Source organism: Amphiprion ocellaris, chromosome 12 (genome assembly GCF_022539595.1).
Source record: "Amphiprion ocellaris isolate individual 3 ecotype Okinawa chromosome 12, ASM2253959v1, whole genome shotgun sequence".
NCBI lineage: Eukaryota > Metazoa > Chordata > Actinopteri > Pomacentridae > Amphiprion > Amphiprion ocellaris.
In genome coordinates, this window is record NC_072777.1 from 20398363 (window position 1) to 20412480 (window position 14118).

At 41.8% G+C, this 14118-nt stretch overlaps 1 protein-coding gene across 2 annotated transcripts; it reads left to right on the plus strand.

The window, feature by feature from the left end:
* Window positions 1-994: 994 nt before the first annotated feature.
* Window positions 995-13396, plus strand: tfap2b (transcription factor AP-2 beta). Of its 2 annotated transcripts, none has more exons than XM_023299683.3 (7): window positions 995-1143; window positions 3299-3760; window positions 5418-5472; window positions 6496-6715; window positions 7046-7164; window positions 8043-8184; window positions 12363-13396. In XM_023299683.3, exons 1-7 carry the CDS (start codon window positions 1096-1098, stop codon window positions 12652-12654), a joined length of 1338 nt encoding a protein of 445 aa, XP_023155451.1. In that variant the 5' UTR covers window positions 995-1095; the 3' UTR covers window positions 12655-13396. The 2 variants fall into 2 exon arrangements, with proteins under 2 accessions (XP_023155451.1, XP_023155452.1); XM_023299684.3 differs by lacking the exon at window positions 995-1143 and adding an exon at window positions 2544-3005.
* Window positions 13397-14118: the final 722 nt, after the last annotated feature.

Sequence of the window (14118 nt, forward strand, 5' to 3'; positions counted from 1 at the left end):
GAGTTCGAAGACTTAGGAAATGCATGCCAAAAGCACTGTAACTGCTGTGGAAGCTTGGGCTGTTTTCCTATTATATCTCTAAAACACAACAGATCAGACTTGGTCAGGGATAGAACATAAAGTCCTATACTAATCTGACAGACTTTGCATTATACTCTTGATGCACTTTAAATTCACTTTTTGTCGAATAGACAATTTTGTGTGCAATATTTCATTCCATATGCAACATTTCATTGTCATGCACTATATTACTTTACTATTTTATTATCATTGCCAGTATTACATTTTACATTTCTAATCTTGAATTATTTTAGCTTATTTATTTTTTTGCTAAATGTACTGTATTTATTGCCACTCTATTAAGCACTGCTATAAGCTTACAGTCTCCATACACTACTCATGGTTTATTTTTTTCTTGACTCTATAGAATTCCCTTCTTTGATATTAAAGTTCTATGTTATCTTATTCAAAGTCATGCATTTTTTTAAGTGAAGAAAAATGAATGCTTTAACTTGTTGCCAATGTGAACCTTGAAATCTGTTAAACATATCATCAGTGTTGGGTTATAATTTAACTACCCATTCAATTGTTTTTCCTTGAGTCAGATTTGCTTCACTTTATTCCCCCCAAAATCTGATATCCTAAGAAAATAATGCTCAATATAAAGTCCACTCTGAGGACACAAATGTCTTCTAAATCAGGCTTTACAAAGTGTGTGGGCAGCACATGAAAGGCTGTTTTTTCTCCTTTTTTTTTTAGCTGGTTGTGTTTTTGTGCATGGCTAGATATGCATGATAAATAAAACATGCATACTCTGGGTTTATTTGTTGCTCACCAGGCTCATACATGGAGCAGCCTGCTGCTGTCAGCCCGCCCTAGCTCTGCTGCACAGTAGTGGAGTGTCTTACAGGGGTTCCCCATTCACAAAGGCTGCCTGGAATTACAGAGGGTGGAGGGAGGGAGGGAGATGGGGGGAGGGAGGGGGAGAGAGAGCGAGAGAGAGAGAGAGAGGGAGAGAGAGAGAGAGAGAGAGAGAGTTGAGACATCCCTTCCTCACTTGGCTGCATTCGGTTTACCGACACCGGAGAAGCGACCATGCTGTGGAAACTAGTTGAGAATGTCAAGTATGAAGATATTTATGAGGTAACGTTACCGTCCAGCTGTTTGGGACTTGGGGAGGTAGACTAAATGGACTTATTAGACATGCTTTTGGAGATCAATTGTTTGACAGTTGTTAAGTGAAGTGTTTTCCACGAGGCTTTAGGCCTGCTGTTCTTATTGCACTGACTGTGAGAGTGAATTGGGCATTCAGTACAGGACAGTTCGGTTTTGGCAGAAATTTGCTTCATTTGCGCTCAGATGTTTTGTTTTAACGGGTCACTTTATTTTATATTGTGTTTGTGGCTATGGTGCAGGTCCAGTCACTTTCTGGTCTATAGGAAAAATTCTAAAATATGTCACACTGTATAAAGACTAGTTGTTTTTTAATTATTATTTTCTTCTCAATTTTCAAAACACTAAATGTATTTTAAATATGCCACATAACTTTTGGAGCAAATCCGTGTTAAAAATAACCGAAATTGTAACATCACTGAGCAAATATAAGGTTTAAGAATGTGTAGAGGCTGCTCAAAAATAAATCGAGCATCATTTTAATAATAAAAAAATAGTCCAGTGGAATTTTTTATATTCTAAAAATTACAGCCAAATCGAGCTAAGTTGGAGGAGCGCTGGGTCAGAGCGGGTGAAGATGTGTATGAGGTATGTAAATGATTTGGCTTTGATCCCAGAACAATAATTTTTAAGAACCAGTGAGGGAAGGAGGGGGAAGGCAGGAGAAAGAGGGGAGAGACGCGGCGCGCTCGGGGGCGAACCGCTGCTCCGGCTCGCGCTCAATGGGCTCGAGCACAAAGCGCAGGAAGAAAAGGGCAGAGCGCGAGGCCCCACGGTGGGAAGCCTCGTCTCGTGCCGCACATGGCTTTTCTCCCACGACGCCAGGGAGGGAGGGCGGGCTGCTCTGCGGTGGAACTGGTGATCCACGGAGTGCACGGAGCGGCCGCGCGGGCTGCCAACTTTATCCGCCGCTTTCACTCCTGACACCGGCCACACCAGCCCCTATGTCCCTGTGATGGTCCAACAAAAGGCAGCAGCAACACAACTTGACCCGCTTTGTGTTTAGAAGAGTTAGGTTGGGGACAATCTCTATGAGTGGGTGAAGAAAAATCTCAAACTGACCATTACGCATCTCGCCCTGTGTGTTTGCGTCTGTTTAAATTGCTGTGGTCAAGCATTCCCACGTTAACCTGCATTGGATCAAACTAAACCTCTGACCCTGCTGGTGTAAGTGCCATAGTTGGTCCAGCAGCTCTGCATCACTGCCCAACCTCATGTATACTGCTTTATATTACGCCAAAGTCTGGTTGCGCAAAAAAAAACTATTTGTGCCAAAATGTCTCCACTGGCAAGAAAGCGCGCTTTACTGCGTCAGGTTTTGCCCATAAAAGGCCCTGAAAGCGCTATTTCTGTGTGGTGGGGAATTCCTCATGGGTATCTGGACGGGCTGCGCTGTCCGCTCCCTCCCGCCACAGACACTTCTCTTACTATCCCCTGCTGTTCGCGCGTCGTTCGTTTCGGCTCTCCACGGAATTCAAACGTCACTCACGGTTGCGCGAAAGACTTCACGCTCCATGTGTCGCCAGTCCCCTGCCTCGCGCACATTAATATTCCTGTAAGTCTCAGTCATGAATAACAATTACACCGTATACCGGGGTAGAGGCGGGAGCTCGGTGCTCACACTCAGAGCGGCGGCAGCTCCGGGCGGAGGAAGGTTCTGTATGGAGCTGTAGACCAGGCCGAGCCTGCAGATACTGAAGCGCTGCTTTTACCTGCAATGTGTTTGGCTGTTTCGGCCCAACACGGTCTGTAGCATCCTGCTGTTTTACCGTAAGCTCACTCCTGGTACCGGGGAGGCTTTACAGATGTTAGTGCATTCCTACTCCACTGCGGTGAGTTTTCTTCCCTTACGGTGTATTTCAGAATTGCGCAAATGGTAAAACCGTAGATAGGAGGTTTGATTTGTGAGGCAGTTTAAGTGAAGCTGTAACATTTCTCCTCCAGGCTCTTATGTGTTTTTGCTCAGGAGTTTCAATGCCAGTTGGGTTACTTTGGCTACATCACCAGAGGCAATGTAATAAAAAACATCCTGATCCGAGGCCTCCATTTAGTTTATTTTCGGAAAAATGTGGTTCCGGGTCTACCAGGTTCTGATTTTTCTCTTCTTCTCTGCGTCCTGATCCAGGACCGGCATGACGGCGTCTCGAGCCACAGCTCGCGCCTGTCCCAGCTGGGTTCGGTGTCGCACGCGGGACCCTACTCCAGCGCACCGCCGCTGTCTCATGCGCCTTCCTCGGACTTCCAGCCGCCATACTTCCCTCCGCCGTACCAGCCGCTGGCTCACTACCAGAGTCAGGACCCCTACTCCCACGTCAGCGACCCCTACTCTCTGAACTCCCTGCACCAGAGCCAGCAGGGCGCATGGGGTGCGCGCCAGCGGCAGGACGCCGCCGGGGACCGGATGGAGAGCTCGGCTTTGCTGGCTCAGCCCCGGGCCTCGCTGCCTCAGCTGTCCGGGCTGGACCCGCGGCGGGACTACGGTGGTGTGCGGCGGCCTGATGTGCTGCTGCACTCCGCTCACCCGGGACTGGAACCCGGTATGGGAGACGGACTGCTGCACGGGCTGCACGGTATGGAGGATGTTCAGGTAAGTGACAGTTCACAGCTGAGTTTTACAGCGCTTACAGTGCACGCCGCATGTTATTTTACTGTCAGAATTATGATGATGCCTTTTATTTTATTTTTGAGAATTTTTGTCGTCTATAACAGTAAAATTGCAGATCGGGGCCACCGAACAAAACAGCGAATATCTCACAGCCTATTGAATATTGTCTCAGTAGAAGATATAAACAGCACACCTTATCATTCAATTCAATTCAGTTCAATTCAATTCAATTCAATTCAGTTTTATTTATATAGCGCCAATTACAGTCAAATTGTCTCAAGACGCTTTGCAGAACCCATATGCCTGATCATCTCAAATGTAACCATTCTTTTTATTTATATTCCAACTTACTTTAATAATTGTAATCGACATTTAACAGACATTTTTATTCCAAAAAGAAAATGAAAGTAAATAAATAAGAAATATTGTTTTCCAGGGGCAGAAACGGATTGTTAATAGCTCACAGTGGTCTTCATGTTTGTCGTGTGTTCAGAGTTAAGGTCAGTGAACTTGGAGCTGCTCCCTCAGGGCTGGACGCTCCCAGCAGCTGGAGCCTGAACCTAAATGGCCCTCAGCTAAACACAGGGAGCCGAGACATCATGTTTAGGATGAAAACACGCTGGATGTGCCACAAGACTGGCTGTAAAATATTGCTGCATGAAGCTTAAATTTCCTCATACGAATATACATAATTCAACCGTACTGACATCTAATAATTATTACATATTTAAAAGTAGAAAAGCCTTAAAACGACGTTGCAATGCTGCACAATTTATAATAAATTGGAATAGATCATTTGGTGGTTTTAAGACCGTCGGCTATTTTCTAACCTTGTGTTCCCTTATTATTATTATTATTATTATTATTATTATTATTATTATTATTATTAACAGTAATAATAATAATAATAATAATAATAATAATAATAATAATAATCATCATCATCATCATCATCATCATCATATATATTGTTTATTTTGCTGAAGTTTTAAGGCGCACATCCTCTCTTTATAGAGACTTCTTTTTCAAAAAACACCATTATTTTTTGTGAGCAGTATTTTGCTCCTTCGGTTTTAAATGTCCAGAGCAACCTAACAAAGACTCGGGGACGCAGGCTTTATAGTCGTCTGTGGAGGATTCCATCTTCCTCTCGTCTCCCCTCAGGGCGCAGCTATCATGAACTGTTTGCCAGTTAAACTCTACCATAGATTCTCCTCTCTGGCTTTACGTATTTGTGTTATGCATTATTAACCCCGCGAGATTTGTTTAGATGAATATATATATTTATCTATGTATTTATTTTCTTACAAATGTGAAGCATTTATGACAACACTAGCTCTATTTGTTTCTCAAGATGAATGGATGACATTGATGAATGATGCTTTAAATACTTCTTGTGACCTGATCCTCATGAACCAAACACTGTATTTTTCCTACTTTGGGAGACTTAAAAATAGTTGTACAGTGTTCTTATTTTCTTTTTTGCTTTCCTTTTCTTTCTGTTTTTGAATGTGTGACTGAATTGAGCTTTGGTGCTGAGTCAAACACTAAAATAACTTTAATATGCTTGTCAAGTAAAGCATGTCTAATTTTGTACAAAGCAGGTTATAATGATTTGTATTTCTCTTGGTTCTAACAGACCATTGAAGACACCAACGGAACGAATATACTGGATCAATCCGTAATTAAGAAAGGTACACACAGACACACGCTTTACACACACATCTTAGTCGACTGAGCATATATAATGGAAAAAAGATTGCCTTCATTTTAATTTAAATATATATATTACATGACCAGCCTAAATGTTACCTGATATTTTGATTTGCGATATGTGCGCTGTTGTCTATAGCTGACATATTTTCTGTGGTTTCTTTATTCCTTGGATCGCTTTGTAATTTCTTCTCTTCTGTGCTATGAATTGTAATAATTGATGGGATGTAGAGGTGGGAACCTCCTGGCCCAGTCACACATTAAAGGTTATTATCAGCGTGACAGCCACCTAAACTGGGCAGAGGCCTGCATCTCAGGTCAGGGCGGGTCCACGCAGGCAGATGTCCGTGTTTTGGGGTGCGGGATGAGCGGTGACAGGCCGGTTTAACGACGCTGCTGTGCGGAGTATCAGGCAGTGTGTCGCTGACAGGCCGCCATGCTGCCGCTCTGATGATGTGCGCTGATTTAGTTACGGGACGTTGAGTGACTGAGCTCCCCGCGGGGCATTTAAGCCGCTGATGTAATAAATGGCACCGCTCACGGAGATCTCGTGAGCTCGTTTAGAGCTAATCTGCAGTATTATCCCCCGTGGAGCCATCAAACCCCTCACACTGGCCCCTACACACGAATCCACGGGGCTGGCTGCTTCTCTTTGGCGCCATTAACGCGCGCATTAACGCGCGGGATGAACAAGCATCCAGTGCTGCCGGTGGGAGTTAAACCGGCCGTGGAGGGAACGGGCAGGTGGTAAATGCGATCTGAGAACGAGAGCCAATCAACAATCGATAACACTGTAATGAGAATGTCGCGCGACATTAAATAACAGCAAATGCCCGGCACGTGGGCGCTCCATTAGGCCGGGCCGCCCCCTGAGCAGAGAGGGCTGAAAGGCTACAGAGAGCCAAGCTTGGTACACAAGCAGGTTATCCATGAGACACATCAGCACCAGGACAGGGTGTCCTGGTGTCTTCACCCCTCTTACCCCCCCTTAACTTGTCTTTCAGTTCCTATGCCTCCCAAGAACATGGGCTCTCTGATGCTCGGGAAGGACGGCCTGATCGGAGGAGTGACCGTGAACATCAACGAGGTGTTCTGCTCGGTACCGGGCCGCCTGTCGCTGCTCAGCTCCACCTCCAAGTACAAAGTGACCGTAGGGGAGGTGCAGAGGAGACTGTCCCCGCCTGAGTGCCTCAACGCCTCCTTGCTGGGAGGCGTGTTGAGAAGGTATGACTGAAGCCTCAGAGCATGTTGACGCACATTGTAGTGTTCCTCCAAACATGGACAGACTTTGTCATTAAATACGCAGGAGCAACTGTTAATTACACTGTGAGCTGTTTGGAAGCTCTCAGGATCTGTCATGTACCTCCCACATTAACTTAACTAAATCTCTGGAGAAAGCATAGTATCACTCCATCCTTTACAAACTAGACCTTGACGATCCCAAATAAATAGAATATTCTGTAACTGAAGTGATTTTTTTAACATTCTAAACAATTTTGTACTATTTAAACAATACTCTAGATGGAATTTCATATGGTTTCCTTTGTTGTGCAGAGCGAAGTCTAAAAACGGTGGGAAATGTCTGAGAGAAAAGCTGGAGAAGATCGGACTGAATCTACCCGCTGGGAGACGCAAAGCTGCCAATGTCACATTACTAACATCTCTAGTAGAAGGTGACTGACTCATTCTATTATTATGAACTTTATATATATATATATATATATATATATATATATATATATATATATATATATATATATATATATATATATATATATATATATATATTATTCCGTCCCTTTTTCTTCAAAACTGACACAACTCCTGTGTAAGTGAGGACTGTAAAGGTCATGACCTCACAGGCTTCACGGTGTTCCTTTATTCATAGAATGGGTGTAAGAATTTAACCAGATAAACATAGAAATATTCATCGTTGAGTAGGTATGATTATAAGGTTACAAATGAACAGATTAAAGGCTGAACATTGGAACTACCAAATTAAAGGCTCATATAGCATATTATACGTTTCCTCTTTTTATCTGGTCTCCTGCTTTATTCGGTTTAAATTACCCTGCAATCTAGAATATCGTTAAACGAACAACTTTTCGGTAAAAGGGATATTTTGTGACTTTTATTTTTTCATGTTTGGTACTTTTAGGTTTTTAAATCTGTGGAATGTGGTCACTATCGTCGGCAATAAAGAGCTCCCTCTTTTTTTAAAAAAAAAGGAATTATAGTAATTGGCATTTGTATTTAATTTTCACAGTAAAATCAATTTTTTTTCAGGTATTTAGTGTCAGCTTAGAGAACAACTGGTGCATTAGGTGAGGATTTACTGACATTAACGAGCATCCAGATTTAAAAATTTTAAAAAATATAATAATAATAATAATAATAATAATAATAATAATAAAAATAAAGGGCATCTGAAAAATCATTGGTCTAAGAATTATGGCGATGTTAATAAGCAGTGGAAGCGAAGTAGTGAAGTATTTGCATCGTTGTGTACTTAATGCCTCTCCGCTGACTGTGCCTCCTGAACCGGCTCCAGGTGAGGCGGTCCACCTGGCCCGGGACTTCGGCTACATCTGCGAGACGGAGTTTCCCACCAAAGCCGTGAGCGAGTACCTCAATCGGCAGCACGCCGACCCCAACGAGCTGCACACGAGGAAAAACATGCTGCTGGCGACAAAGTGAGTTGATGGACTGTTTGATCAGAGACTGTTCCTTTATGGGGTGTTCTCCTACAAACCGTTTTCACTCGAACATATGACTAATGAGATTAACCCAAGGGATTATATTGAGGGATCATAATTTAGATAAATAATTGAGGAATTTTGACACATTCCAACAGCAGAGTGCTCAGAAAGGAGTCCAAACAGCAGGACCATCAAATAACTGCTGTCAGCACCAACAGAAGAAGGGTAAAAAAAATTCAACAGAAACCCAGCTAAATGTATTCTAAAATAGATTTTAGGTTGATGCAACAGATCATCACACATCCCAATGTCTCAAAGATTAAAAACAGACACACCTGAGTTTAGATTAAAAAGAAATTAAAAGGTGTATGGTTCTGTTGTGGCCTTTGGTAACATTTTTGTTGTTTTGGATTTGAATTACAAAACACTTGCACATTAAATGGGACATTTGTCTACTGTAAATTACTATTGTGAAATTAAGTCCACTCTGTCATTTTCCTGGGGCCTCTATGGCCTATTTTAAAGACCCCCAGAGGGTGCAAAGCCCTTCTATAACGTGTGCTCCACTCTGTATCACACACAGTCCACTCTGCTAGTGAACATGGCATAAACATTTGGGAGGGAAAGGGAGATTTTCTCAATGAAACCCATTGAACTCCGTATGGATCTAACCTATAATGAAATGGTTGATTGATAAATTGTTCAGACGTGAGAGCAGCTCAGTTGAATCCAGGCATTTAGGAAAAGAGCAGAAATCTGCACTAAAGCAAGCAATTTTATTTTAAACAAAACAGGTAAGACATTGAATTTCACCTTGTATATGTAATTTTAAAAATATTTTTAAAAATCTGGACAATTTGTGAGATGGATGCAATGCAATTCTATTCAGTGGCTCAGCGAATAAGCTTTACTGAAATACACATGAATCCTAATGGATTTGGAGCACTTTAATGTGAATTGTAGAGCTTACAGACATAAAAACACAAATTCTCAGGTTTGTATTGTATGTTTGTTCTCTGGTCCTGGTGTCAGAAATGATCTATTTTATTGGTCCTTCTTGTAAAGTTACTTATATTGATCCTTTTTTTTTTATGGCTGTTTAACTGTGGAGTTGAATCCAGGATCTTGATTACCTTCAAAAAGTCAGTTAGAAAGGGATTTTAGATGTGATGTGGATTTCTAAATGTGGATTGAGCCAAACATGCTTTAGATATTTTTGCAGTTAACAAAAGCAGTTTTCTGTTAAATCATTTCATTCCATGTCCATTCATTTCCCTGAATTTGGGCTTTCTAAATGTAAAGGCTGTCAGCTACAGTCAGCTAACAAAGATCTCTTTAGGAAGCTTGTATTTTTAGGTTGCATAAATATTGCTGTCTGCTGGCCTGCACTGTATAAACCACCTGCCCATGTGTGTGTGCATGTGTGTGTGTGCTCGTGTGTGTGTGTGTGTGTGTGTGTGTGTGTGTGTGGTACTCAGTATGTATGGTGTGTTCGGTGCTGGATGTTTGATGCTCAGATTCAAACCTGTTCCAATACTGTGCGTCGGTGCTGCCTGTTAGAAATTCATTATTTAGCAGTGAAGTGTTTCAAGTCGTCAGAAAACAACAGCGAGAGCCTTGAGTGTAGCCCAGGGTGGCGGCTTCTCCTCTCTACTCCCATAACCCCAGCTGGGCTCGGCCTGCACAGCCTGTCACTCATTTACTGGAGCTCTGCCCTAAGGCCGCTTACAGGGTGTGTGTGTGTGTGTGTGTGTGTGTGTGTGTGTGTGTGTGTGTGTGTGCGCGCGTGTGTGTGTGTGCAGGGGGTGTGCAAGTATGAATCTGAGAGGAAAAAGAGGGAGAAGGAGGTGTCTTGAATATAGAATGTGGGCCTAAAACCAGAGGATGATTTGCTGAAATTTAACAAGGAGAACAGGGGGAAGAGGTGAATTTCTTTTACCACTGCACACCAGCTTAAAATGAAGAGCCGCTTGATTACCTACTGTCACAAATGTAAACATTTAAAGCATTGTTGTTATTATGAGGGTCTCAAAACTGCATTGCTCTGGCATTAATTTCTCCGAAGGGTATTTTGTTAATTTTTCAAATTTGTGCAGTTTGCACTCACCCTATTTCTGGACTGTGGTGTTTGGATCTAAGTATTTTTCTCATTCCCAAAAATAGTCTGTCAAACAACAACAACAACAAAAAAAGCATTATTTCATTTTGAGCAGGAGTTTGAGTAAAATGAGTCGGACAGTCAGGCAAAAAATTATTCTCTTACCTTGAACATCAACAAAGGAACAAGCTACACACAAAAGCACAAGCATCAATGTGAAATATTAAAGAACCAGATTTTTCACAGACAGCAGCTCAGTATGTGAGTTCTTAAAAGGACTCTCATGGTGTCCAGGTAGAAATCACAGATTGTGTCACATTTGTGCTTTTTCGCTTTTTCTTCTGGGAATCCTTAAATGAAACTGTGGTCAACAGAGATGAGCTACAGGAAAATGTACATAAAAAAAGGCCCTGGGCTAAAATGAACATCACTGATAGGCAGAGCTGTAGCGATTAATCAGTTAGTAGTCAACTATTACATTACCAGCTATTTTGCTAATCTGTATTATTATTTATGATGAAAAGAAAGTCTCAATTTTCTGAGTCCGTTTGCTTAAATGTAAATATTTTCTGGGTTTCCTTTCTCCTCTGTGACAGTAAACTGAATATCTTTTAGTTGTGGACAAAACAAGACATTTTGTTATTTTGGGCTTTGAGAAACACTCATTGACAATTTTCAGTATATTCTGATATTTTATGGACCAGACAACTAACTGATTTAATAAAGAAAAAAACAGAATAATCAACATTGAAAAGAGTAATTAACTTCAGCCGTGCTAAAAGAGTTAAAGGCGAAAAAGATTAAGGTGGAAATTTATTAAGGTGGAAAAATAGATTCTGTCACACAGGCTGATTAACAGAAGACAGACTTGTTTTTGCATTCAAATTTTAAACACTGAAGACCAAATCCTACTTTTTGTCATACCAGAGGTCAGGCAGTTTTCACTGTTTGACAGAGACATTTTTTTAACGAACTGGCTTTTAAGCTTGCAGTAATGAACACAGTAGCGATGCAGTAAGCTTCAGCTCACAGCTTCTCTTCCTTCTGGAGAGGTGGCTGGAGTCGTGTTGCCTTCTGGAGCTGCTGAACTACCTGCAAGAATTTCATCAGTCTGTGTTACAGGGCTGCTCTTGAATGCTGTTTTAGTCCATCTTCAAGCTTGTCAACTCTCCACTGCCCTTTGTGATGTTAACAATGATCCACTAAGCAAACAGAATTTCCTACATGTGCATTCAGAAATCTGTCAAGTGTAATTTTTGTGGCGCTTTCTTTTGAGGAATGGCATTTAGTAGATAAAACTACATCATTTCCCACATTAATAATGCATTGTAGCATTAATTTGTTATATGCCATGTTGAATAGTGATATGAAATTCCTGAGAGATAAATGTAGATTAAGGTGAATGTGCTTTTTTTTTTTCTATTCAAAAAAAATAAAGCAGTAAACTGTGAGATTTTAACATAAGATTTGCTGCTCTGTAGGATTGTTCAATCAATAGACTGTAATCAGTAGTTTCAAGGAGCATGGTAGGAAAATCTGCAATTAATGCTATTAAATCCCCTTACTGTCACCCTTCGACATGGATTACCCACAAAAGCGTCTCAGTATGATGTTCACAGTGGCTGTGTGTGCATTCACTGAGGTTTGAGGACTGGCACGGTTACACAATTTCTGTGCTGTGTGCTGGTTTGCTAACGGGGCAAAATTGTGCTGTGATTTGATGCAAATTAAGACTGAACTCAGAAACTCTCAAGTTAGTTGATATAGCACCACAGGCTTGCAAATTCCTGTAAGAAATTGTAATAGTCAAACTCAAATCAAATTATGTGCGACCCCAAGGAAACCTTGGGCCCTGAGGGACGTTGCCCATCTCGACTGGTTGGAGAATCCTACATTTTCTGTCAGTCTTGCCATTAATACTATTAAAGAAACACTGAATAAACCATTAATCCTTAAATTTAATGACTAAACTGGAAGTTCATCAAAGAATCAGCTTTTCAGAGGCCATTTTGGGGAAACCCTAAGATGAGGCAGAGTTTCCTCCTGACGTCTGCTTGTGTCTTCTCCCCTGCAGACAGCTGTGTAAGGAGTTCACAGACCTGCTGGCCCAGGACAGGACTCCCCTGGGCAACTCAAGGCCCAGCCCCATCCTGGAGCCTGGCATCCAGAGCTGCCTCTCCCACTTCTCCTTCATCACACACGGCTTTGGCTCGCCCGCCATCTGCGCCGCACTCACCGCCCTGCAGAACTACCTCACCGAGGCTCTCAAAGGACTCGACAAGATGTTTCTCAACAACCCACCCAACAACCGGCATGGGGACGCTGGCAACAAAGCCGGCGACAAAGAGGAGAAGCAGCGGAAATGAAGCAGGCAAAGGAGGGGAGCGATGATGGAGAACCAAGAGCGAGGCAGACACACAGACAGCGGCGTTACACCGTTACTTCTAGCTTTACACCACTGCTACTGACCTGCCACACACAGGGCTGAGGTGGAGGAGGAGGAAGGGGAAGGCTCGGTGGAGAGAAAAAGGCAGAGGAAGACACCCGTGGGCCAGTGTCAGAGAGACAGGGATTTTTCATCTGTGTTACGTTCTTTTCATTCCCCTGAGGACATGGTGGTTACTGTGTTACATCCATTTCGCTCCCCCTGCCTGCATCCTGTGAGACTGAGATGCTGTGAGCAGCCAACAAACAACATTGTGTCTGTGTGCCTGAATGAGTGTGTGTGTGTGTGCTTGTGTTTGTCTTCACACAGAAAAAGCATTGTGGATTCGGAGATTGGGTGACGAGCATTCTATCTGTGAAGGAGGTTTGTGTGGTTATTTAACACAAGTAAGAGGAGGGAGGCTGTTAATTTATGTGTGTAAATATTTATTTATATTAATTTAAATGGATGGTTGTGTAAATAGGTGCGCCAGCTATTTTGGAGTAGGCCTATTTATCTGTGATTTGACCTTTGTGAGCCGGTGGGGGGACAGGACTCATCCAGTGTTTTTCTGTTCTTATAGAGCTGTTGTCATGGTGCTGATGATGGGTAGACATGCTTCTAATTGTCCAGTGATTTCATTTCTATCATATTGATAATAAACCATGTGTTTTATTATGTGAGGTGTGCAGCCTGCGCCTTTTCTCGAGGGAAATTCTGACCAGAGGTTGGGGGTCAACTCGCCTTCAGTATATTCAGACTTAGTTATGTCATGAAATATTAATGAACACCTGTAAGTGAAATAGTTTAAATTTGGGGGATTCAAAAGAAAATGCAAGTTTTTGAATGACCACAACATTTAAATGTTGCTAGTGAGTCTGATGGGTCATACATCACAGACCAGGCATCTCTGCTCGGTGTTCTGAATAATATGACATGTTTAGTCAGAGTGAAAAAACAAAAAGAACCTTAATGCTTCATTTGAATTTATTTTCAGTAACAACAATGTAAAAAAACAAAGAATAAATCAATAATTAAGAAAAATAAATGAACACTGCTTTTCCTGGCAGGGAGAAAAAGGCAAACTAGCCTCTTCTTAATCTGGAACCAAATGTAAATGAAAGGGGAGCCTCATCACTTCAATTCAAAAGCATGACTGGAGTCACTCACGCTAAATTTAAAACGTGTGCATAAATGTAATAATGTTTCTTGAGTGAAGCAAGGCTTTATTTCAATAATGACCAGTATTTCATATATGTGAACAAGGTCTATTAGCCTGTACACCTCACTATACTTGTAGTTTATGGCCATGGAATTAATAATAGCATCAAGCGTGTATTTGAATATTGTGTCTCCAATTTATTATTATTATTATTATTATTATTATTATTATTATTATTATTAT

Excerpts from the sequence above, each read along its gene's own strand:
- tfap2b (XM_023299683.3), top strand. The coding sequence starts at position 1,096 with ATGCTGTGGAAACTAGTTGAGAATGTCAAGTATGAAGATATTTATGAG. Across the intron at positions 6,716-7,045 it reads CTGGGAGGCGTGTTGAGAAG|AGCGAAGTCTAAAAACGGTG; the intron begins GTATGACTGAAG and ends TTTGTTGTGCAG. Across the intron at positions 8,185-12,362 it reads AACATGCTGCTGGCGACAAA|ACAGCTGTGTAAGGAGTTCA; the intron begins GTGAGTTGATGG and ends TCTCCCCTGCAG.